This window comes from Pteropus vampyrus, unplaced genomic scaffold (genome assembly GCF_000151845.1).
Source record: "Pteropus vampyrus isolate Shadow unplaced genomic scaffold, Pvam_2.0 Scaffold146, whole genome shotgun sequence".
Taxonomy (NCBI): Eukaryota; Metazoa; Chordata; class Mammalia; order Chiroptera; family Pteropodidae; genus Pteropus; species Pteropus vampyrus.
This window is the reverse complement of record NW_011888927.1, coordinates 658,835-686,051: the sequence shown is the minus strand read 5'-3', so window position 1 is coordinate 686,051 and position 27,217 is coordinate 658,835. Positions and strand designations below refer to the sequence as shown.

Genomic DNA, 27,217 nt, shown 5'->3' with positions numbered 1-27,217 from the left:
ACCCTCAGTGAGAATAGTCAATTTAATTTTAAAAGTAGAAGTTAAAGTAATGTCAACCAGGATTATAATATGTTAAAAAAAAAAAATACACCTATAAGGAAAATATTTGCAAATAATGCATGTAAAAAAGTGCAGTCTCGCTAATTTGAAATTAGGGATGTGTTTAGTTGAGTTTTTTGTTTTAATTTTGTCCTCCTGATTTTCCATTTTTTCAGAAATTTCCCTGTAAGAAAAAAAAATAGATTATTAAGATGCCTGGTTTTATTCAAGTCTGGTTTTAAATGATCTAGGGATCACAGTAAACAGTAAGTACACAGCAAGCTAAACAAAGGTCAACACCATAGAGCCATTCTACCATTAGTTAAAATTATTTAACATTAATTAGGTTTTTATTAGACTATTGGATAGGTGCTATCAGGATTCTCCTTTTAAGTATCTCAATCCCTTTCAGCATTTTATCCCTCTGATCTTAGACCTTGGGGAACAATGAATTCCTTCTTTTTCTGAAAAGTTTAGATCTCAAAGTATGAAACTCTCTTGTCTATCCAGATCCATCCATGTAAGCTTGGGACAAGAGGGGCCCTGAGCCCACTGGTTTATAGAGCTGTCAGGGCAGAAAGGTTGTCAGTAAAGAGTATCAAAGAACAAGCTCAAACCTTAATTAGATTTCCCAAGAATAGTTACATCTCTTTGTTTAAAATAAGAAAGAAACCATCTCACCAGTTTTCACATTGTCAGTTTTCTCTCTTTGTTAGGGAGAGCAAACATCCTTTTTCACATGCTTTATCTCGGGTTTTGTTTTTTTGCTTTGTAGGGATTAGAATTTTGGTAGTGTCCTAAAAATCTCGTTAAACTGGACTTTTGTCCCTTTCTCCCATTTCACAAAGCCAATTCTATTCTGACAATATTATCTCTTGACTTCAGGTTTCATGAGTTTACGAGGGTATAAATTCATATTTGATCTTATGTGTCCTAAATTTACCTCTTTGGGATTTCAAAGAGTAGCCTGTAATTCTAGCACACTGGGATTTAGGTTGAATAAACCTATGTTTACCCCATCTGTTTCCTTGGTGGTTTCACAGATGGTGTTCATATCGCCTTTCAGCCTTCCTCTTTCAGGACAAAGAAAACACACACTCATATACACCTGTAGACACACTAAGTTTTTATACAAGGGTACAAAGGTAACCTTTTATTTTAGCATCCTTCTGAGCTATATACTCTGACTTCTGTTGAACTTTTTGGCTGCTAACTAAAAGAACAAACTACTACTCTTTAAAGGCAGACTTTATAATCTAAACTCCCTTTTACATCTTTGTATCCCATGCGTTTAGCACAGTTCCTGGCACATGGTAGCTCTAGGAGTAGAGCGTGACAGATAAATCTTTTGTTAACATTAAGGTCCATGTCCTGGGTAGAAAAAGCCCCTAATCTTCTAAATCGGATTCGAAGATTATGCTTGTTTTATTTCCAGCGATAATGATATCGACTGACATTTCTGTTAGCAACTCACACAATCTCCAGGTACTTCCTGCTGTTGGTTGCCATGATTTGGTACTTCACTCTCTGGAAAAGCTTTAAGTTGTGTGCAGACTGAGGTGTCATTAGGCACCCTTCTTGGAGATCTTTTTGAGGCCAATAAATAAGATTGGGCCTGGCACTGATCCTTAGGAGAATCAGCTGTCTGCATTTCCCTACCTAGAAAAGTTTGCTCACTCCCCACCCTTTGTTTCTTATTTCTAAAGGCCTGGCACAGCATCTCCCCCTGTTCACGGTCCTTCCCTCTCCCTCTCCCTCTCCCTCTCCCTCTCCCTTCTTCTCTCCCTGCTTTTGTAAATAGCTTTGGTTATGGAACTTTGCAAAGGTTTTCAAAGATCTAAGCAAACTTCATCTTCTGGTTCGACCTCACTCACAGGATTACTTTTCAGCCCAAAAACTCCATTGACAATTTAAGAATAATTTACTGAGAGGGGTTGGTTTTTAATTACAAAACGAAGGATTTATGTGTTGAATTTTTCATTTCGATTATCATTTATTTCGGTAAGTACGTGTTTATTAATGTTTTGGCTCCTAGTTCCAACTAGACACATGATAGGTGCCTAGTTAATTTTTTTTTCTTTTGTATTTTTATTATGGAAAATTTCAAACGCATGCAAAAACAGAACGAATAGTATAATGAACCTCCATGTACATATCATAAGCTTCAACAATTATCTCCCCATTGTCTTGAGAAGGTCTTTTTAAATGGGAATAACAGCCAGCTGTTTTGGAGGTTTACTATAGAAGGGTTTAGGATTATTTCCCCTAACCCTCACAACATCCCTGTAAGGTAGGTGAAGTTATTATCACCATTTTGCAGTTGAGGAAACAGATGTCACAACAGACAGGGCCCCATTCAATACGTGGCCTATACTAGCAAAGAGGCCTACTGGTTTGGGAATCCCATAAAGCTGCATTGAGATCTCATCTTCTTCCATGCTGTCCATGTGGTTATAGGAGGGTTTTTTACTGCTCTGAGACTCCATTTCCTTATCTGTAAGAGATAATAATATTTTCCTCATGGAGTCCTGACAAGGATTAGATGAAACAACACATGGAAAGGGATGAGCCGAATACTTGTCAGTAGACAATCCCAATAAGTTATAATAGTAATTATTATTCTGTTCCCCTTCTGCCTTGAAAGCCATTATAAAATAGAAATTGGAGCTTGTATACAATCTAAGCGTTCAGATAAGGAAAAAGAGAAGCTTGGAAGACAGGACTATGAGCCAATCTACCAACTGTTTCCCCCGCCCCCTACTCCCAATCTGGAAACCCAAACGCCCCCCCACTCCAGATATCCTCCACGCTGTCTGGAATTTTGTTTCACTACTTACAATTCTGCCTATTAGCAATTGCTTTGCGTTTCTCATATCTCATCATGAACTTTTTTTAAAAAATTGGTTTTTGCCCTGCACCTAAGGGAGCACAGCTGAAGGCCAGGGGAAGAAGGAGAGGCAGGGAATTTTGAAGTTGGAAGCATGATACCAAGCAGGGACCCAACCCCATAGCGTGCGGCTGTGGAGGAAAACTTAGAGGTTAGAGGACAGGAGGACCCAGGGGCGGGGAAAGGGTCTGGAAAGAAGGAAAAGGCCCTCTTCCCTTTTCTGCTTCCAGCCCTCTGCTGTCCCAGCATTGGAACAATGCTAGGTCAACTCCTTCATCCAGCTAAATTATGAGTTAGATAAGCTTTTATGGACCAGTGTGGGAATCCAAATACCATGGGTAACATTTCTTTTTCTAGTGAAAATCAACTGATTTAAAATAAACTTTATAATGGAATCAGTTTGCAAGTTGAGATTCCCACTCTCTTGGTTGCCAGATTAGAACGTCACATCAGAGCCAACACAACAAGGAAGTCCCACAGTTTAGGGTTAAAGTCAAGTTTGGGGTTAGAAGGAACTAGAGACTTGTTCAGATTTCCCACCATGCACGTTACCACCTCCCATCTCCCAGTCTAAAATAGGATGCGTCATCTCTCAGATACTGGCAAAGTTCCAGCCTGAATACAGCCAGACTCCCCCTCACAGAAAAAGCTAGCTTCTGCCTCCCCTGGGGCATAAGAGATTACTATTTTGGCTTAAAATTTTTCTCCTCCAGCTTCTGCTAAGCCAGATCAACAATGATTCTATTGTGTCGACAAAGCACTTAATTAAACTGAGGATAGTATCAATTAGAATTCACAGATAAGACTTCTTTCCATAGAAGCCCTGGAATTAAAGTGCCCTGAGTTTCATTATTCAAAACTCCCTGAAAAACACAGTGAGGTAGAGAAACTGAGACACAGAATGCTGAATGCCTTGGCAAAAGTCACCAAATGAGTCCCTCACAAAAGCTAAGACTAGAGATTGCAGCATTTCTTTTCCAGGTATAATGTTTGCTAGCTATTGGGCTAATCAGCTAGACACTCAGGAGATTGCTATACAATCTCCTTCCATAGGGTTGAGGTGTAAAAAAGTGAATGGAAACCAAAATTCGTGACAGGAGAGGAACAAAAAAGCTCTTCTCCGGCTTCCAACCAAACTGTATCTCCATCAAGCCTCCTTGTGGAACCCTCCTCAAACTGTCCACTCAGCCCATTTCGGCAGCACCAAATTGCCTTTGGAACATAAAAAGTGGGCCAGGATGTCAGCTGGCCAAGAGGAGCATGATCAACCTGGGTGAGCAGCATGTGAAACACTGGGCAGACTTGTGGTGGGTAGAGCCACGCAGTGGGTTGGGGTCCCTTCTGCCCCTCATAAAGAGGGCAAGCAGGCAGGCCAGTTTGTTGAATTGAGATCCTGGTGCTCCATCTGGCCTCCTGAAGACTAGAAGTCTCCTGCTCCTCCAGGCCAGGGAAGCCTAGACAGAGACAAGGTCTCAGAGTGGGACTTAGGGGTGGCCAGCCTTGCACAAGCTAGATCCCCTCCAAATTGATAGAGTCTAAGAAGCCCCTGGCCCACTCAGTTCTCTCCAGGCAACCCAGTTGTGGGGAGCCCAGCAGAGTTCCATGCCCTGCTCAGCCCTATGTCCCCCATTCATATCACCTGCTTCTAGTGCCAAGAAATGGCCAAGAAATAACAACCTGAGAAGGCCAAGCACAAGGAAACTTGCCAGGCCCTTCAGCCCATAGCTCCTGGCAAGAATGGTCCTTTCCAGGACTTAGTCACTACCACCCAGCAGGGGGCATGGCTAGGGGGGTGCTTAGAATCCCAACCCTCCTGCCCTCCAACCCCCCAGTAACTAGATCTCTCAGATCTATCCATCCCCACTGAGATTCAGAGCCCCTCATCCCCCTAGGGAAGTGGAGGGACAGATTCTCAGCCAAGTAGGGGGCCTAGTGGTCCAAAGAAGAGGCTGACTCTTTTCCTTTTGTTTGCTCACAGGAGGGGACAAATACCCTGTGCGCACAGAGGTTTGATGTGACAACTTGATAGACCACATAAGGGTTTCTGCAAAGGCCTCCCGACCCTGCTCTCCATGCATTAAGATAATGGTGGGGTGTGTGCCCCAGCACATTTCAGATCTTGGCTACAAAGGTTCTTCTTCCTTCTTTTTTCTTCCTCCAACTCAGCTTGCCCACAGGTTCCCAGGACTCTTGGCAGCTTGCTCTTAGGCAGAATGAAGTTGTGAGTTGCGTAGGAGGCAGTTAGACAGCAAGAGTGTTGCAGCCTCCTTAATGAGGGACAATAGTTCTTCTTGGAGCTATTAAGCCACAGCTACAGAGATGGGGAACCCCAATTAGAAAAGAGTGAGAGAAGTAAAGAGGAAAATCCCAGAGACATTTGCAGGACAGATTCATATCTTTGGTGGCTCTGTGGGACCCATGGGTGAAGATCTACCTGGCTGGGTTTAGAATCTCCTTTCCTTCTTAAAGTAAGACATCCCAATAACTGTGGAGCCAACCGTGGTAGTGACCCTTCAAAATACACAAGTTGAAAGGAGGAGGAAAAATTGTTGGGGAGAAGCATTTCTCCTTGAGTTTGTAGCTCAAATATTATAATCCAAGAGTAAGAAAAGAAATTATATTTATTTAATGTAGCAGAGGTCCTCTGTCAGTTTTGCTGCATTATATATGTGTGTAAGGATATTTGTATAGAGCTGATAGCTCTCTTTTATTCTGGCTTTTGACCGAATCATATTATGTTTACAACAAGATAATAATCCTGGATTTTCCATGGCTCAGTCTGTAAGAGTGTAAGATTAGCTCTTGAATTCATTAACAGTCATCTCCTTTTAAATGTCAGATAACGTTTTAAATGCCAAGTATTTACGCAACACCTTCTGTGCAATTCAAATCAGCTTTACCAAATTAACTCATTAATCTTTATTGTTTCATTTACTGAAGAGAAAGACTTCCAGGTGTTTTTTGGGGGGGGACATAAAAATATTAAAGTACTTACAGTACAATAGGTGAAGGAATGGGTTTTGATTTTTCTGCTAAACGCTTCACCTTTCCCTCAGCTTTGTGATCATTTTCACAAAAGCATGCACATAAAAGCAACAAAAAATCTCTATGCATCTCTGCTTTCCTCTGCTTCCTCCATCTTCCTTCCTTTCTGTCCACCTTGTGTTATCTTCTCCCTTCTACACCTTCAGAGACTTTGACTCCTGTTCACTATTTATTCTTCTGTCTTTGCTCTCGAAATAGCCCAAATAGCTTGCAAGTGTCAATTATGGTGGCTTTGCTACCCAGAAAACAGAAGGGTGCCTCATGGGGTCAGGGATGGAGCCCAGAAGGCTGGGGCAGAACAGGCCTAGAAATCAGGAATTCTAGTTTTCTTTTCAAAGAATCCCTGCCTGGTTTTACCTCCAAATAATCAGATACACTGACCGCTAAAGATAGATCCTTCCAAGACTGGCTCCTTCCTGTCACCCAGCTCTCTCCTCAAATGTCACCTCCTCAGAGAGCTCTTCCCTGATTACCCAAAGGCAAGTCCCACCCACTCCACATCAACCTTAATTCTATCACCATTTTGTTGTCCTTATAGATTTATCATTATCTAAATTATCCTGCTTATTCATGGATTTTTTCCTCTAACACAAATAATATCACTCAGTAAATATCTGTTTAATGAATAAATGAAAAACCACCCCCAACAGATGGCTTTCTTGCCTTGTTTTCAACTTTCTGACTTCTCCTTCTCTTACTACCTCTCAGAATCCTCTTTATATACTTAATCTTTTCTTTCTTCCCATCTCCAAAGCCCCCTTTCTCTATCATTTATGTGTTAGAACTCTTGAACATAATAAGCAAAAATGATACTTCTCATTCCAGTGACTACAGAGCCTTCACTGAAAACATTCCATTGAGCTTGAATTAATGGCCCCTAAACGTTAGGGAGATGAGCCATACAGTTAAGAGAATTGTTTTATCAAAAGATTTATAGGCCAAGGGATTAGGAGGGACTTTTCTCAGTCTCTCAATTCCCCACTCTTCAATCTGAACCCCACATAAGGAGTTAAAGTAATTCCAACCATTGGAACTGTCAGCGTGGCTTTTGTCCTCTATCCTAACACAAAATTGTCTCTTGGAGGTAATGGAGACATTCCCTTCAAATCAGTATTGTCTGATTTCTATTATTCCACCCAGTGATTTATGCATGATTTTGGAAGCTAAAAAGCTTGAAATGCTTTGTCTGATTCTAGCTTGGACCAAATACTTTCATTGGATCTAGAAATGGAGAGGGGCTGTCTCAGAGAAACTAATCAGAGATATGGCTGAGACGATAAAAAATTAGATATGTATTTGTCCAGAAAAAAATCTTTAACTCTAGCCACACTTCAAAACAGAGGAAAAGGGCATGAGTGTTCATAGGAATGATGGCTGCTTATGGGGACCCACCTACTGTTAATTCATCATTAATACTTAAAAGTAACATAAACATTATGGGAGGGAGAGTTTATGACAGCCTGGAGAGACAGGCATCTGAGAGTTAGTCTCCAAGAAAAATATGGAAATGATCAAAACCACACCCAGGATGATCTCATGCCACACTAATATATGTGACCCCAGCAAATCAGCCCTGAAAAAATAGCAAATTACTTCTTCCTCGGGTATGAGGAGTCAGTGCTACACAGAGGAGGTCAGCTCGTACTTTCTGTAAGGTGTCTTCATCGGCCCTCCCCGTGCTAACTGAGCTGGGCCATAACATGTAGCTTGCCCCCAATGTGATTGTTACTCTTTTGCTCAACAAATGTTTATCAGTGTATATTCATCCCCAAACCCTGTACCAGGCACTGTTGTTACATGGGAACAGGACAGTCTGGTTCCTGTCCTCACAGAGCTTATAGCCAGTCCAGTGAGGAGGAGAGGTGGCTGTGCAAGCGTGAGCCTCACTGTGGGCAATGGTGGGAAGTGCTCAGTGCTCTGGGTGTCTTGGGAGGCACAGATGAGCCAGCCCTGAAGGATGAGGATGTGTTAGAAGGATGAGGAGGAATTAGAAGGAAGGAGCATGTTCCCAGGAGAAGGAAGGGCAGGTGTGATGATGGCCTTGCTCCAGGAGCTGAAATGTAGGTGTTGATGGTAGCCCTTTGCACTTGCTGTTCCCACAGTGAGTACACACTTCCCTCAGAGAGCCCCACAGAACCTTCCCTTGCCTTCTTCAGAGCTTTACTCAAACATTGCTTTCTTGTGGGGCCTTCTCTGGCTACCCTGCTTAAAATCGCAGTCTCCACTCCATTCCCAGATGTTCCTCACTCCCCTCTCTGCTTTATTTTTCTCTACATCACAAATCACCTTCAGAAATAACTTATGTTCCACTTGCTTATTATCTCTTCCCTCTCAGTAGAATGTATGTGCAATTTTCATGAGGGCGGAGACTTCTGTCTACCTCTTGCACTGCCATATTCACTCTGCTAGGCATAGAAAAGCCACTCAATAAATATTTGTTGAATGATTAAATGAGGCAGGAGAGATAGTCCAGGCAGGCAGGAAGGGTCTCGTAAACCTTTTAAGCGGGTAGGCCTTTGAAGATTTTGAGCAGAGGAGTGATGTCCGGTTTGCATCTTGGGAAGATCACCCAGGTTGCAGCATGGGGCGTAGGCTGAAAAGCAACTTCAGATCCAACTTTATAGTGCTCTGAAACATGACACCATTTGCATGTTGTGGTGACAGGAGAAGGCATGGCCCAAAAGATTGGCAAGCCCCTGGGGCCTCCATTAACCCATTCTTCCTTCCCTGTCTGTTAGATTTGTTCAAATCACTCTTCCTAACATAGCAAATACAGTTTAAGTTTGGAAATAAACTGGAATCTTGCTATAACTTTATTCGCTGCAAGGCAGATTTGATAACCATTCATGGAAGCTATAGAAGTATCAAAAAGATCTCATTAAAAAAGGAGTCTTGGGCAGACGGTGACTTCGGCTCAGTTGTTTACCAGCAGTATGGCTTTGGGCAAGTTACTTAACCTCCCAGGGCCTCTGGTTCCTCCTCTGTGAAATGGGAATAGTAACACCCACCTTTTTGTGAGGCTTAAATAAAGTGATTACAACCCGGGAACATAGCAAGGTCTCTTTTCCACTTTCTCATTACATCAACTCCAGGTACAAATTAACAACCAGTCTCGGATTATTCTGTACACACATGGGTCCTCTGCATCTTCCATGGTAAAAACTGGTTTTACTATTAGTGTTCCAACAATGAAAATTACTTTCTATAAATATTTGGGAATTTGGACTGGCTCATGTCGCACTGTATATCATTCCTATGAAAGTTGTGCTTTCTGCTTCTCTTCACAGGGAGCCCAGCAGTCCTTGGAGGCAGCAGCTCAGAAGACAGGAGAGCCTCAAAGTTGTATAAATAAAGAGCTGATATGTTCAAACAGAAAAGAATTTTACACGCGCAAGCTGCACATCGACATGATGCCGTTCCTGAAGGTGATCTCACACTGAGAAGACGAGGGGTTTTATAGACACATACACAGGCTTTCCAGTTAATACACTTCTGCATGGTACAAAAACAGCTTCAGAAGTCCCTCAGAGTTCCTGCTTTATCAGAAGGGACAGAAAATAGGCAGTTTGTAGCAGATGAAGAAAGAACAAATTAGGACAGTAATCACAGCCAGCCATCGGGAACAAATCAATTGGGTGTCTGGTTTAGATGGTGGGGGACAGAGAACAGAGAAGAGAAAGGATAACCTTGAACCACCTCATAAAACAGGCAAATATATTTCATTTTATCTTGACAGTAGTTAAAATAATTATTACTGTTTTATCACCGTAACGTGGTAGAGCTGATATTCCTACTGTAGAGAATGATTCTTGAGTTAACTATTTAGAAGTCAACTGCAAATCCTCTTTTAGATGTCTGACCTTGCTTTCTGTTCTCTAAGAGTTCATTATTTTCCAAGCTCAGCTTCACATCTAGTTAAGGGAACTGAGAGTTCCTGTTGTGGGAATGTCATTTGTCTATTTTTTCAATACTTCTTTCTGCCCCACCTAAAACAGCCTGGCACATGAGAGGTGCTCACTGAATTCTCCATAAATAGATCCTCTTGTTCATCCACAGCCCTCTGGCTTAGGGCCCTCTTCCTACCCATCTTTGCCCCTCTCAGAGCTGAATGGACTGGAAACGACCATGAAATAAAAGAAACTGATCAGGAACAAAGCAAGGCTCGGCATGGAAGGATCTCAGATACTTTCCTAGACCTTTAATAAGATAGAAACAGGAGAAGAAAAAAAATACTTATAGGGTAAACTGGCAGGGACTTTGGAAATCATGAGGGTCACCCTGCTAACCTCAGCTAATCCAGAGTTCTCATGTTACATCTTCTCTGGGCAACCCCAATCTTAGCTCTGCAAGGTGAGGCTTTGATAAGGGGTCAGGTATTTGCCCCAAATCTTTTCTCTCCGTGGCTGTGATTCTGCTTTCTTCTGTTTACTCCTTAGATAGGCTCTCTCCCCATGGTGGCAAGATGACCACTGGCTTCTCTTTTCTAGATCATTCCAGAAGTGAATCTCAATGACCCGACTTGGGTCACATGCCTATGCCCAAATGAGTTACCATGGCCAGGGGAATAGAATACACTGACTGCCCTAGCCTGGAGCCACAGTGTCCCAAAAAGGAAAACAGAACACTTGAAACTGGAATAAGAAGTAACAATTCTGGGCCGCAAAGCAAAAGTTACTTGCTATAAGCATTCAAAATAATTACCTTGATTCATTAGTTATTATATTATTTTGGTAGGCCGACTATAACAAAGTATCAGAGACTGAGTGACTTAAACAGCAAATTAATTTTCTCACAATTCTGGAGACTAAAGAGTCCAAGATCAAGGTGTCAGCAGGGTTAATTTCTTCTGAGACCTTTCTCGTTGGCTTGTAGATAGCCATCTTCTCCATGTGTCTTCACATGGTCTTCCCTCTGTTTGTCCATGTCCTCATCTCTTTTTATAAGAGTATCAGCCATATTGGATTAGGGCCCACCCTGATGACCTCACTTTACCTCTTTAAAGACCCAATCTCCAAATGCAGTCACATTCTGAGGTACTGAGGGTAGATGTCAACATATGAATTTTGGAGGAACACAATTCAGCCTAAAACACTGACGTTCATGAAACTAGCATTTTTTATTTATTTATTTATTTTTTTTACTTAGCAACAGTTTAGTTCTTCCCTTAGGACTAGAAGAATTGTGGTTGGTACTTCCTGGGATGAGATACCATCATTATTGTCATTGTTCATTCAACCCATAGTGAGTATCTACCACCTACTACGTACCTTCACTTTCTGGTCATTTGAGATACATCACCAGCAAACAAAGCAGACTGAGATCCTTGTCCTGCTCCAGGAAATGTGTATAGAATGTTTAAAGGTGATCACTGCTATGGAAATAAGGGTATATTTATGGAGCATCTAGAAACTGCAGAATTCAGAGTGGAGAATTTTACAATAATTTTTTTGTGTATTTAGTGTCCACAGTGCTTTTGTGTTACATTTTTCATTCTGCAATTTTGGCACCATCTTATTATTATACACTATATTGTATACTATACACCATACACATAAATACATACACCATACATATATAATACAGATATTATACATCATATCATAGAAAGAAAGGCATTGTTATCCCTAAGGCCCACTTTCCAGTCTACTCATTTCAAGACTCACAGAAATTGTAACAGCCTGCCTCTACAGGAGACTCAGGGAGCACACACTAGGTTTTCTGACTTCCACACCAGTTCCTTGCCCAAAAGACCACAATTTTTCTTGGGAACGTTTAGTGTTAACAGCTCTCATTAGGTAGAACTTCTCCTTATTGGCATGGTAGTTCCTGGATTCTTAGGGATTGCCTTGTAGAAAGACACAAATCTTAGGGTTATATAGAAAAGGGTAGTGAGTCCAAACAGAGAAAGATGCACAGGTTGTCCTCAGCATCTGGAGCTATACAGATACCAACTCATTCTACAAAATTCATTCATAAATTTCTTGTCTATCCACAGGGCACTTCATTCACGTAGGAAGCATTACACATTTCAGGGGATGAGGGCAGGAGATAAAAATACTGAGGCAGAGAAGAGGCATGGAAAGAGATGCAGATAATCACAGTTGGTAATATTTCTGAGCACTTAGTCTGTGCCAGGCTCTGTTTTAAGTTTTATATGCAGGAACTCATTTAATTCACAAAATGAATCTAAGAAGTAAGTAGTATTATCCCATTTTATAGAGGAGAAAACTAAGGCATTAAGAGGTTGAGTAACTTCCCAAATGTCAGACAAGATTCAGCGTCAGGTAGCATGGATCCAGAGTCCATGTTTTCAACCACCTACCATAAAGGTTCACTGCAGACCCCAACTGAGTGCTATCCAATCAAAAGCACTGCCTACTGTGTTAGCTAAGCATCTAGCACAGCTTCTAGAAAAATTCTATCCCTAAGCTCTCATCCTATCTGTTGCAGGAAGATTTTCTGATCCTACAGGACTCTGCCCTCCCCCCCACTCCCACCCGCATCCCATGGAGTCAACGTAAGGCTTTCTCTCCCAACAATCCTTCAGACAACATATTTTGAGCATCCTTTGTGTGTCAGATACTGTGCTAGGCACTGAGGATGAAGAGATGAATCATTTCCATCCCTGGCCTCCCAAGGAGCCTATAATCTAAGAGGGAGATAAACAGATACTATCATCGCAATGTTGTGGCAGAGGCAGGCCAAGGTTGTTATGGGAGCGACTCGTTCATTTCTCAGTTATCACCCGTGGAATCTTCAAATTTAAGAACCTCATTATAACACTGATGGCAACACCATAGCCCATTTTATAAGATAACCTGTATCAGGCTTAGATTTAAACATGATTGAATCAGAGTACATCTGGGTTCACATAAAAATCTAACCATGTTTTTTAAAAATCTGTTTTTGAAAAAGAAATGGTAATTGATGAATAAATTAGGATAGGGATTTTTTTTCCCCTAGGACTTTAATCAGTTATCAGGGTTAGGTAGTGAGGAAGAAAATATCAATAACACCAATTGATACAGAATTGAATATGCTTATATTCAACATTGACATCAAAGGGTAGGTATGTTATGCCCAGAAGATGTGAAGAGTGGGAAAAAGCCCACCTTACAGTCATCACACAGGCATTTGTCACTTGGTGCCCTCAAACTCGAGGTAGAGGAACCTGCCTGAAATGGGTACAAGACTTTGAGCAGCACACAACCACCCCACCCCACCCCACCCCAGTGTGTGGCCAGCCCCAGGTTTCACTTATGTAGGCAGATGTAGGCATATCCCACTAGGCAGAGAAGGATTGTCACTGCCATTGAATCCCATGGTCATGTAGGTGAGGGACAGCATGGATTTCAGCAACTGGAAGTAATAGAAACAATGTTCGTCTTAAGACGTTGTCCTAAGATGGAGCAGTCCCCTCAGCAAACAAGTTCTGGTGTCTAGAGTCCTTTAAACATGCTTTCTTGGGTACTGTCAGGAGAGCTATAGCGGTATCACAAGCTAGTTTCAAGATGCAATGATTTCAGGACACTTGAATAATAACATTGCCAGGAAAAACATTCAGGACATTGGGTCTGTTACATTTCCAAAAGAAAGAGGCCCAGGATTAATAGTGGACTATTACCAATGTTAAAGGATCAGACCAGGAGCTGGGAAGCCCTGGGTCTTCTCTGACTCTGAGTGACCCTGTAACCCTTCTGGGACTCCATTTCCTCTTTAGGAAAATGGAGATAATAATACTGGGACCTCCATACCTTCCTGTCAACAGTGAGGCAAGAATAGCATGAAATAATAATTTTCAAAGAATATTCACATCTATAAAGGATTCAATTCATGAAGGAGAAAGGAACAAATATAGACTGATCCCTGCTAACGGCCAGACCCCTCGTATATTGAACATTATTTAATTTTCCCACCTCCCTTGTTGGTAAGTGTGCACATCGTAACTGTGCAGATGAGGAAACTGAGGACTGTGAGGTGAGATGATGATCCGTGACATGGCTGGCAGCAGAGGAAGCTGAGATTCAAAGCCACAAACCCACGATACCTGATATTGATGAGGTCTATCTATTCTGTTCCCGTGAACAATTTAATTGAATATTTTTGTTCTGGCTTCGGAACCTGGGAGAGGAATTGGAGATTTAATATATTTGAATCTTAGTAACACAAGGTACATTATGAATTTCACAAATTGGTTTTCTTTATAAAGAAGAAATGTGGTATCTTTTTAATACACATGAAAAGTTGTACCACCTTGAAGATGAAACTCAAATGAGATAATTAAAGAAAATTATTGCAGGAAAAACTTCATTAAGAAGTTAATGAAATTAGTCATTTAGACGCATGTGTTACATGGTATGTTACATAGACTCTCTGAATGTATTTTCCTAGTTAAGCCTTTTAAAAACTCTCTACAATATTTATTATCATTCCCATTTCACAGATGGAAAGGCTGAGGTTCAGTGATAGCTCTCGGCTGACTGGAGGCCCCACATCTGACTCCTACACCACATGCTCCTCCATCCTCCCCTCAGTTCCTTACGAAGGCCTGCTGTGGGACTAGAAGTACCATGCTCAGAGTGGGTGCTGTGCATAAGGGTAGAGGGCAGGACAGGTGGAAGGTTCTTCAAGGACAGATGAGAACTTAAGGTCACCTTGCTCAGCCCCGTCAGCTGAAGAAACCAAGGTTCAGAGGCTAAGTAACTTGCAAAATCTGAAAGGCAGGAAGTGGAAGAGTCAGAGCTGCAGCGCAGGCCATGGTGCTCCAGGACCTGCACCCCAACTGTCTCTCTGGTTTCAGAGCTGCAGTTTCTATTTACAAAGTGTTGGTTTCTATCTCCATCCACCCCTCCCCCTCCCCAGCCCTACAGTACCACACTGCTGCCAGTTGTCTTTCTAAATACAGCTTAGCCATGTCCCTGGTTTGCTTGAGATTCCTTACCATGGCCCCATTAGCCTTCTGGTGAAATCCAGGCATCAAAGTATTTCTTTTATAAATAGAAAAATATAATAAATGAGATGTTTTAAAACTCCAAACTGCATTATGTAAGATCGAGCTCGTGTCTAATTCCTACTGTCCATGCATTGCAGCCCCACCAGGCTACCCCCTAACCAGCACATGCTGCTTTCTCTGCCAGGAACTGCCCTACTTACCCTTCCCTGCAAGACTTAGCACCATGTCCACTGGTAAACAAACCTTCCTGGCCTAATTTAGCTTCACCTCCCATGAGGTCTTGCAGAAACCTGTCATAACCTGTCGCAACATTTATCACACTGCATTGCAACAGTTGAGATTTCTTGTCATTTTTCTGCAAGTCGGTGAGCTTATTACAAATAGATCTTTCAGCTTGGTGCACCCAGTGCCTGGCACACGACAGACACTTAATAAATGTTCGTGAGCTGAATGAGCAGATGAAGAGCAAATGACTTGGCCAGAATAACAGAGCTGGGATTTGATTTTTCAGTCCTTTAGTTTGTTTTGCTCACTCACTAAGTATTATTATCTAAGTTTCAATCACTCAGTTTTAGTCATTGCATTTGTAATTCATATTAAAAGTGACAGACAGCATTTTATCTAGTTTTAGTTTTTTTAATTCAAATTTTGAATCCAAAATATACTCAGAGGTTCAAAATATTTAACTATAAAAGGATTTGTCTTCCAGCTGCTCAGTTTCCTTCCCCTCGGACACCACCGTTGCTAATTTCCTGTGTACCCTTCCTGAGTTGGAGCCTGCATATATACACCAATGCAGATAAATAAATACATAGATACATACATACTTTATACATATTTTAACATATTACACACATTATTCACAGTCTTACTCTTTTTTACTTAATATATCTTGGAGTTCTTTCTATGTTAATTCATAAAAAGATGCTTTTTAACAATTGCATAGTATTTCAGTGTATGAATTACTGTAATTTATTCAACAGGTCCCAACCAACGGGACATTTAGGTTGTGTCCAATCTGTTGCAATGAATGACCTTAGATATAAGTCATTTCACATGTGTGTTCATATATGTAAAAATGATAGCTTTTTGATACTTTTCTAAGCAATGATGAAATTTTAAATTAAGACTATTTCTTTTTCTATAAGGGACTCACTAGAAGATTCTTTTCAAATCCCTGACTCTCTCTCTCTTCCTCCATCTCCCCATCTGTGAAATGAGAAGAATATTTCTTGCCCCTAAAGGCTCGTGGCTGCATGTTATTAAGCTCGAAGTTTTATCCTTCTTGGCTTCAAAACTCTTCCAAAGAAGGAAGCTGATTTCTCCCTTTTAATCCAATTTCCTGTTAGATTTAAAGGATTTACAAACAGGAATTTTTTTAAATTTATTTCTTTTCTAGTCTTCCAACTTAGCAGTTTACTATGATTAAGGCAAGTTTTTCCTGCAATAATTTTCTTTAAACCTTTCCATTTATTCAGAGATGATTTTTTTTTAACTGCATCAGACAAAAATCTGCTTTGTCTCCAAAATGAGAAAGCAAAAGAAAGAAAATTACTTAACTGCTGTAGCTTTTTTATGTCAGAAAATCTCATCAGCTAAAACACTAAGCTAACAAGTAAGAAACACACAGGGTAAAAAGCCACTGAGTGAGAAAAGAATGTCAAACAAATCAGCAGATAATTGATTCTCTTCTCAAAGCAGCTTGGGTATTTGATAATAAAATAGAAAACTGATTGTCACTAAAGGGACTTCTGGGGCCCTCCACATCAGACACCTTCTCTATAGCTGAAATGAGGCTGTGGATTAAGCAGAGATCCAAGTGACAAAGGCCAAGAGCTAGCTTCTTCAGACACACAAGGCTTTACTTGGGTCACTGACTCTACCTGCCAGGTCACTTGGGTAATTAAAGAGCTGCTTCTCCAATGCTCTAGAGAAAACCTGTGATTCTCAGTCCTGGCTGCATATTGGAATCACCTAAGAAGCCTTAAAAATGCCTGAGTTCCAGAAAGTCTGATTTTAATGTTTGGGGGTTAGGTCCTTGGAATCACATTTTTTTAAAGCTCCGTGAATAATTCTAACGTGTGGCCAGGGTTGAGAACGACTGTTATGGAGATTTCTGGATAGTGGGATTGCAAGCAGCTTTCGTAACTCTAGGAAAGAAGGAAGAGGAGATTAAATGTGATAAAAACCCCAATCTCTGATAATCCTAGAAACCTCCACAAAAGGCTAATCTGACCCTTTTCCTCCCCTACTTTAAACCCTCAGTGCAATTTATTTGTTCTCAAGATAAAGACCAACGTCTTTACCTACTTTCAAGGCCTTGGAGGCCTGACTCCTCCTCGCCCTTCCTACTTCTCTCAGTCTCTGCTCTCATCATACTTGTCCTCCCTCCAGCCCCTGGAGGTGCCCCACTTCCTTCTGCCCGTTGGCCTTTGCCTGTGACATTCTTCTGCCCACCCCCCAGCTAACGCCTATGTATGCCAGGCATGGAGCCCTGCACAGATGAATGGGATGAGCCTCCTACAAGGGAAGGTCAGCTAAGAACCTAACAGTGCTCAACACCACAGCTAAACCCACCTGGCTCTTTAGGGCTAGTCGCACCGGTCGCAGATTTCTTGGACACTTAAGTTAAAATAAGTTGACAAAGAAGGAGAAGAAACAACTAATAAAACTGGATCCCCTTTTACCAAAGGGTATAGACCGCAGGAATGTTTGCATTTATTTTGTCTTATGTATCTTTTGTTGTGTGTTAACCTAACAGGAAAGTGGAAATGAACTGGATTATCATGAACCAGGAGGACCTCTCGGAGAAAATCATCGGGACACCCAAGGTAGAGACAGCCGGGTTGGGTTCTATAGTGTTGTTATAATTGTCGGGTGAAGTTTGCCCTGTTCAAGGACGTTAATGGGGAATGACCCTTCCATTTCCTCTCAGGCATGGGTTGGAAGTTAGAATACAGACCAAAGTGCCGAGTTCAGACTCTGATGTGTTTTTAGTGCATCACAAGCCAACTGATAATAGCATGCTTATTTATGTCTTTGGACTTACTGAAAGATTTCTTTCCTGCCAGTGGCTGCAGATTGATGGAAGAGAGTGGACACTTTAGTGGCATTACAAAAAGGCCCCACATGGAACTTCTACCTCTCAGTTCCTCCTGCTTCTGCAGGGTCTTGGATACGTAAGTGAGGTAGACGAGTTTTCCTGCCAAGAGGGATAATATTCCAACAGAGGGGGGACCAGTGTCTTTAGAGACCCAGCCCCTGTCAACCACAGTTCTGGGTGGCCAGAGCTGCTTGAGTGTGACTTCCTCCAAAAATGGTGCTTCATTTGATAACGATGATGATTCTAGGAAATATTGGACCCAGAACTGGACTTTTTGACATAGTTCAATTTCCCAGATCCTGAACTAGACTCTAGCTCTTCCCTAGGGGTACCTAGGCATACTGTATGATGCTGCAGTTGGCTAAGCCCAGATAGCAGAGCTGTTCTTTATCCTCCTTACTTCTTGCAGGAGTGAAAACAGATGTGTGAGATACCGTCGTGTTCTCAAGAAAGGGATGCCAGCAGGGCCAGACAGAATTGTGCTTGTAGTTTGCTCACAAAGGTCCCAGTGGAAGGAGCAAGTGGGGGCTGAAATCCAGCCTGTGCTCTTGCCCCGTAAGCCATGCACCCAGCACTAGGTACATCAACCCAGAAAGAGCTCTTTTCTCCACTTGACCTTTCTACTGGGACACCTTTCTCTAATTCATATAAGATGCTCTATTTAGGCTGGCAACAGCGATCTTAGCAGTGAGTGGAGAGCATGGTCTCTGCAGTTAACCTCTCTGTGCCTCAGTGTTCTCAACTGAGGCTGAAAACAGCAATCCCCTCATAAGGTTGCATTAGGAATAAATGAAATAATTCATGTACAGAAGTCCTTTAATGAATATTAATCTCAAGTTGGTTATCACAATGATTACCAATCTGAAATGACACCATGACTCTCCCTGTGGCATCTGGACCCCCGTGGGGTGAGAGATACCATAAGAGCTTGCTGGAAATAAACGTGCAAAGTCATGGATTTGGGATTTCACCCTAAACTTGATCTTTTTCTGTTTACATCCTTTACTATTTCTTTCAGTTGACATTCTAGACAAAAATAATTAATGTTTATACTCATTTAAAAAGATTTCACTGCTTCTGGATATCAGACAATAAAATGTTATGGTAGCCCAATCTCTGGGTTTGGTCAAGCTTTAAAGCTGGATTTCTTCTAACATAAGTCTCTTGCCACCTCCATTTTCAAAACTGAGTGACAATAGCCAGGGAAACGTGCTCCAGTCTCCAGATCTTTCATGTCATAAATCACATATACAGAATATGAACACTGACAAGGCTCTGAGGTCTTGGCCAAGTGCAATGGAGGTTTTAGGCAGCACAGAACTTGGCCAAATCTAAGCAATGACCAAGTCATTCAAAACAGATTTCCCGTCTCATGACAGAGGGACAAGCTCCAGCTGAGTTCCATAAAGGTTATTCACACAGTCTTTAATGCAGTGAAGTGTCACTGCAGAAAGTTAAAGAAGGCATTTGCTTGTCCTGAATGATAAATGCTAATGTTTAAAAAGGATTTAAAATCTTTTAAAAATAATGGAGTGGGAGGATTGAAGGGCACTGTTTAGGCAGCATCACAGTGATCAAAAGCACTGATTATCAAGTCTGATTCTCTGGGTTTAAATCCTGGCTCTACCACTTACTGTGTGGCCTTCAGTAAGTTACTGAATTTCTCTGGGCATTTTCTTTAATCATCTGTAAAACGGGGATACTAATAGTACATATCTCATGGGATGGTTGTGACAATAAGGAGCTAATACATGCTTATAAGAGTGCCTGACGCAGAGTAAGTGCTCACTAAAGGGTAGCTATTAGTCTATTTCCTAAAAACTTTAAGTTCAGTAGCCATAAATTGTACTTTGTCAGAAGAGACTTGTTCTAAGCTGATAACATGATGATTTTTTCGCTTTCCAAATCAGTCTCATTGGGGTGGGGGCTTACTCTTGGAGGACTGACTGAGCCCTCTGCGTAAGTCCTTCTTTTGCTTAAATCCAGGTACAGGCAGCAGACCCAATTTGAAAGAAGCAGCTTTACCAGTCTTTGTGTTCTTTGAAAGGTTATGTACTAGTTTATCTAATTTAACCTCACTACAACCTTATGAGGTAAAGTGCATTATCCCTGTTTCACAGATGAGGAAAATGAGGTTCAGAGAGGATAGGTAACATGCCCAAGGTAACACAGCCAGTAAGTGGAGGAGCTGAGATATGACTCCAAGATCTTGGCTCTTTAAGAGTTGTAACTCCATCCATCTGTTTCTGATTAGGAAATAGGTACAAAGTTTCTAATTAGGAAATAGGTACAAAGTAATGGTACAAAATTATGGCAGCATTTTTTTTGAGCCAGCATGAAACTGGGAGATTATTTAGAATCCCTAGAAATTCTTTTATATTATAGATAGAGGAACCTGAGGTCTAGAAGTCAAGACAATTATGCAAAATTGCAGCTGATTTTTGAAACCAGGTTTACCCATGTCTCTACTCAGTGTCTGTGGGTGTTTTGTTTAGTTTAGTTCAATTTAGTTTAGTTTTCAAGGCCTGTCCTCGGAGGCAGTTCCTGGCTTCAGGAGTAAACAGCTCCAGAAGAAAGAAGTATAATGACTGCTCAACCTGTGCAAAGAAGTGAGGGGTAGCCAGTTTCTCTTAAAACTGTAGAGAAAACAGAGAGACCAGAAGTGTGTGCCCAGGAGGTGAGGTGATGCCACTGCCCCAGAATCTACAGCCTGGAAGTTGGTACCACTCCAAAGAGCTGTCTCATGATGTCGGTTGGGGCTCCTTGCTTCCCAAATTGCTCCATACGAGGCCTGCACACTCTCCATGCACTACTGGGCTCTGCTATCCGGAGCTCCAGCACTGGGTTCAGAATAATCTGCTAATTCTTAGCAGCCTAGATGACCTACACACTCTGATATTTCAAAGTTCTCCTCCATAGTGGGAAATGGTATATCCTTAAGAGTGTTTCCAGCTCACCGCACTTAGCCCAGGATGGAAACCCTAGGGAAGTCCCCAGAACACAGCTATTGCTCCTTGATCATGAAATTTCTCTTCACCTTCCAATAAGTGAAGCTCATTTCTAACTTTAGACCCAAATTCATCAAAACCAAAAAGCAGTTGAAACTAGAGGCAAGGACAATATAAGAAAGGAAATTTATAGACCAATTTCTCTAATGATCGAAGAAGTAAAACTCCTAATAAAATATTAGTCAATCAAATCCTTAACCTTATATTTGATATTATATATATATTATTATATATTATAATATTTATTTATATGTGTGTGTATATATACCATGACTGAATTCAGTTTATCCCAGGAATTCAAAGATAGTCTAACATTTGAAAATCTGTTTATATGATTCACATCAAGAGGTTAAAGGGGAGAAACCTTAGGGTCATCTCAATAGACACAAAAGGAAAACACATTTATAAAATTCACCCATTCATGATTTTAAATGATCAAACTAGGACTGGATGAGAACTTTCTGAGTTTGATAAAGAGTATCTATCAAAACCCTGCAGTAAGCATCACACTTCAATGATAGAATTTTAGAAGCATTCTCTTTAGAGAGAGGACTAAGATAAGGACACATGTATTATTGCTTCTATTTCAACATTGTACCAGCATAGTAGGGAAAGCACAAGAAAGGAAAAGTAAAAGGACAGAAAAGAGGAAATGACACTGTCGTTATTCCCAGACAATAGTATTACTTACATGGAAAATCTGAGAGCCTCTACAGATAAGATATTAAAAGACAAACTATTAAAAAAGCCAAAAATAATCAGCAAGATTACTAATCAACACATACATAAAAATCAGTTCTGGGAAAAAATAGTATTTCAAAACATAAAGCAGAATCTATGATGTAATTTCAAAATAATTGTTATTTTGGAAAACCCCAAACATACACAAAGGTGAACAGAACAGCACAGTGAATCCCACATCCCCATCTCCTGGCCAGCATTGTTCACCTCCATCTCCAGCGCCTTCTTTCTTCTCATATTATTTTGAAACAAATTCCAGGTTCATATTATTTTGCCCATATACACTGGAGTATGTATCTCTAAAAGACAAAAAAATACTTTTTGACATAACCATAGTGGTATCACTATTGCACCTAAGAATTAGAACTATTCTTTAATATAATTGAATATTCAGTTTTTTCAATGTTCTAATTGTTTCATAATTGTTATAATTGTTTCAGAAATTTGTTTGTATTGAGTTTATATGGCCTTTAAGTCTCACTTAATTTATAGGTCCCCCTCCATTTTTTTCCTCCCACTTTTAGTTTATGTTTAGGAAATAAACTTGTCCTGTAGAGTTTCCTACAATCTAGATTTTGCTGATTGCATCCTTATGGTGTAGTTTAATATGTTTCTCCGTCTTCTATATTTCCTATAAATTAGTACTTAGATCTAGAGACTTGACCAGATTCAGGCTTGGTTTGTCTTTTTGGCAAATCTACTTCATGGAGAGCATTGTATTCTTCCATCAGGAGACATAATATTTGCTTGTCTCTTCATGGTGCCAGCAGCTATATACCAATTAATTTATTAGAGGTTGCAAAATAGTGATGATAAAATTCTATCGTTATTTTTTCACTTATTACTTGGGAAATACTTACGAAAAAGAAAATTTCCTCTTCGATTTAGTTATCCAGTGGTACAGCTTATGTAGGAAGGCAGGATAAATGTAATTTTAAAATATATTTTTAAATATACCATATATATTTTAAAATTACATTTATCCTGCCTTCCTACATAAATTGTAATAAATCTATAAAAGGACATGTGAGTTTCATGAAGAAATTATAAAATTTTATTAAATAAAAATAGACCTGAATACTTATAATCTTCTGTATAATATTGTATAAAATTTTCATAGAGAGGAAGATTCACTATCATAAAGATGACAGTTCTCTCTAAATTAATCTATAAATTCAATGCAATTTCAATTTTTAAAATGCCCCAGTAAGGTTTTTGGTGGAACATGGTAAGTCGATCCCAAAAGTCATAAAGAGAGGTCAGAAATAGCCAACACCATTTTGAAGAAAAACAAAGCTGAAGAATTTTACCAGCCAAATATCAAAAATTACTTTCAGACTAAATGATATTGCTTAGGAAAAGAGAGAAGAGAATAAAGAATCCAGAAATAAATGCACCCATATATGGCAAAAATAGTATTATCAAACAGTGGGGAAAGAATGAACTATAATTCACCATAATTTTGAGGTAACTGATTATCTAATTTTTAAATTGTTACCTCACAAAATATTCAGTGTATTCTGGATCTAGATGTGAAAAGGAAAAACTTTAAAGCTTTTAGAAGAAAACATAGAAGAATATCTTTATGAATTTGAGAAAGGGAATTATATCTTATTCATGATTCAAAACATAAATCGTAAAGAAAATTATTAACAAACCTGACTATACAAAATTTAAAGTTTTTGACAAGACAGCATAAACAAAGTTAAAAGACAAATCACAGATTAGAAGAAAATATCTGTAGTGCTTATAACCAACAAAGTATTAGTACCCAAAACGCAGCAAGAACTGCTACAAATAAAGAAGGAAAAAGATAATCAACCCAAATAAAAAATGGGTAAAAGATATGAATAGGCAATGTACAGAAAAGAAAACCTAAATAAATGACCATGAAAAAAAGTCAACCCTGCTACTAATCATAAATATTCAAATTAAAACAAAATGAGGTATCATTTCATATATATCAGATTAGCAAAAGTTTAAAAGTCTGTAGACACCCATTATTAATGAGAATGTGGAGTTTTAGAAATTCATAGCAATTTGGAAATATCCAGTGACTTGAAGATGCAATACCCTGCAACTCAACAATTTTATTCCCAAGTATACCTTAGAGAAACTCTTTCACGTATGAACATAACTCACTAAAGAAGGTTCATTCCATCATTGATGGAATCATAAAGAATTGGAAATAGTCAAAATGGCCATCAACAGCAAAAGGAATAAATTATGGTATATTTATACAATGGAATAATGTACAGCTGCTTAAAATAAATGAATGGAAACTACATGTATCTCATGGATGAATCTCAGAAAAAAATGTTAAGCAAAATAAAACAAGTTGCAAAAGTTATATAAATGACACTATTGAGGTAAAGTTTTAATATGTAAAATAAGATTATATGTTATTTTTAGGTACATTTATATATGGTAAAGATATAAAGTACACATGAAGATTGTAAGAGAGAAAAAATTTTTCCTCAACACTCTCAGGGCCCCTGGCTGCACCTGAAACTGACGAAGACAGATTAACAGGAGAAAAGGGCCCCTGGCTGCACCTGAAACTGACAAAGACAGATTAACAGGAGAAAAGCACACAAATTTATTTAATATAAGTTTTACATGACACAGGAGCCTTCATAAGAAAATAAAGCCCTGAAGAAGTGGTTAAGCCTGAGTGTTTTTACGCTAGACTTGTTGAAGAGTAGAAAGTCACGGAAAAATGTGATAGGACAAAAGGATATGAGCTAAGAGTGATAAACTGGAGGAGATCTAGCAAGGCCTGTTAGCATTCCTCTTGGAGTTCCTCTGTCTTTGCAGATAAGGATGCACCTTTCTTCCAGGTATAGGGAGGGCACCTCTCACATGAGGGTCTAATGCCTTGCTTCAGGGAGAATGGAGAGGTCGGAGGGTCCTTCCTGCACCTGCCATTTCTCAAATTCTTTCAGCTCCAAATATTGAATATTTGAAGGCGCCATATTTTAGGATAGCATGTTCTAAACCCTGTCAACTGATAAATACCAAGTTTAAGAGAATAGTTACCTCTGAAGAAAGAATGAGGGAAATGGGATCAAATGTGATTCAGTGAAGGCTTAGACAATTTCTGAAATGTTTTATCTCTTTAGAAAAAATGTGACTCAAATATGGCAAAATGTTAAGATTTCACAAAGCTCAATGTTAAGTCCATGAGTAATCATTATGCAGTATTTTCTCTGTACTCCACATTCTTAAAAAATTTTACAGATTTTTCAAAAGCAGTTAAAAGTTGTAAGTTAAGATTCAAAGTACTGCCTTTGAATCTTAGTACTTTGAATCTTCAAAGTACTGCCTTAATTTATTTCAGTATTTCCTAAGTATCAGGTTATTTTATGGGTGGGGGTGGGGGAGTGGGAAAATAACCCTTCTATGGTCTCCATCCCAGAACTGACAGTGTTAATTTTAATCAAAATGGTGAAATTACACCAATGCAGAACCTCAGCTTTTGGTCAATACAAATACGCCCTCTGCTGGTCCAATCATACCCTGTCCCAAAGTTCAAAATATCTGTGAAGAGCCGAGAATATCCAATGAGACAGCTTTTTCTAAGCCAGCATGATTAAGGAAAAAAACCCTCCCAGAATTAAAATATTTTAATCAGCTCCCACTCTGTTAATCTTACATATTATTCGAGACAAAATAAATTCCAAGATACCACCCCAAATCAACCTTCCCAGTTTCCTCAACCACCTTGTGCATTAACAGTTTTGTCCCCACTCCAAAATCAGGAGGCTAATGTATGAGACAGTGGGTGTCATCCTTAACGTTTGGGAATGGCAGAAGGGAGCCCAAGCTGCAAAGAGTCTCTGGGTTGTGGGCGGGGGTAGGCAGGGGAGAGTAGTACGGGGACAGCAATTTAACTGAAAAGAGGATTAACTATATTAAGGAACCAATGCTGGTAGGATGACAAGTAAACTTTTTTCCAAATCTTTCTTTAAAATTATAATACCTTTAAATAAAATTGAAGAGAAATAAATTAAGTCAGGCAAGAATCTACTGCCCAAAGAGAATGAGAAAAACAAGAATTAAATATTAGAGTCCTCCTTTCAAACAGTTTTTTTTTTAATTTTTAGTTTTAGTTTTGTTTTGTTTGGTGTTAACGTTCACCTTCCCCACTAGAATGTAAGCTCCCTGAGACCAGGGTGTGTGTCCGTTCTACTTCCCACTATATTCCCAGCACCTAATGCAATGCCAGCATGCAGTAAGTATTTAATAAACATATGATAAATGAAGGAATGAATAACCATTTCCTTGGACTGTAAATTGGTACAAATTTTCTGGGGAACAGTAGAAATTGTAACTTAAAGGCTGTACATCCTTAAATAATCTTAAATGTGGACAAAGAGTAAGTCTTGTAATAATGAAAAATATTTTTTAAGGCTATGTTATGCAAAGTTCTTTGTAGTTATAAAAAATTTGAAACAATTCGAAAAGTTACACACTTGGTTTTAGTCAATTATGGTACATCCACATGATGAAATGCTATGCTGCTATTTAAATCATTTTTAAGAATATTTAATGATACAGGAAAGTCTAATAACAAAGTGTATTAAAATTATATCTACATTATTTTATCAATTCTATTAAAATGAGTGTATGATTCTTATATATGCATGAAAAGTAAATACACCAAAATATCTGCAGTAGTTGTATGAGGGGAGAGTAATCATGGGTGAGGTTTTTTTTAATTCTTGTTTGTTTTTACCAGGTGCCAGCACTGTTTTAGACAGTTTATTTGTATTAATACATATTTTGTTAGATTTTTAGCAGCTTTACCGAAGGATGATTGACATACACAAATGATACCTATTTAAATTGTACAATTAGGTACTTTTTAAAGTGTTAAATATTACAATCTATTTTTTCTGCAAGGATTTTTTTTTTCCTGCAAGGATTTTAATGCAATCAACTTTACTTTTTCTTTGATTTTAGTTTTGTATAATTACTTGATAGGAATAAAATTATTCAGCCATCAATTTTCTTTCATTGAAACATTAAACATTGCTATGATTTGGAGTTTTTTCAGTTTTATTAAAATATAATTGACATATAACATTGTATTAGTTTAAGGTGTACAACATGATAATCTGATGTATGTATATATTACAAAATGATGGATGGATGGATGGATGGATGGATGGATGGATGGATGGATGGATAGAGAGAGAGAGAGAGAGAGAGAGAGGTAGAGATGTCCATCAAACCATCACCACAATCAATATAAAACATTTATCACTCCCAAATATTTCCTCATGCCCTCCCCCTCCAGACGCCCTCATCCCCAAACTACCACTTATCTATTTTCTGTCACTGTAGATTCATTTGCTTTTTCTAGAATTTTCTGTAAATGGAATCATGCCATTTTTGTCTGGTTTCTTTCACCACATAATTCTTTTGAGACTCATCCA

The 27,217-nt window shown here is 39.4% G+C and overlaps 1 protein-coding gene across 1 annotated transcript in view; it reads left to right on the top strand.

The window, feature by feature from the left end:
* Window positions 1–27,217, top strand: part of KIAA2012 (KIAA2012 ortholog) — a 94,339-nt gene that overhangs the window by 53,211 nt on the left and 13,911 nt on the right. The window contains exons 16-17 of the mRNA XM_023536003.1: window positions 9,259–9,396; window positions 17,686–17,755. Of these exons, the coding sequence (XP_023391771.1) occupies window positions 9,259–9,396; window positions 17,686–17,755 (208 nt within the window). The remainder of the gene's footprint in view (window positions 1–9,258; window positions 9,397–17,685; window positions 17,756–27,217) is intronic.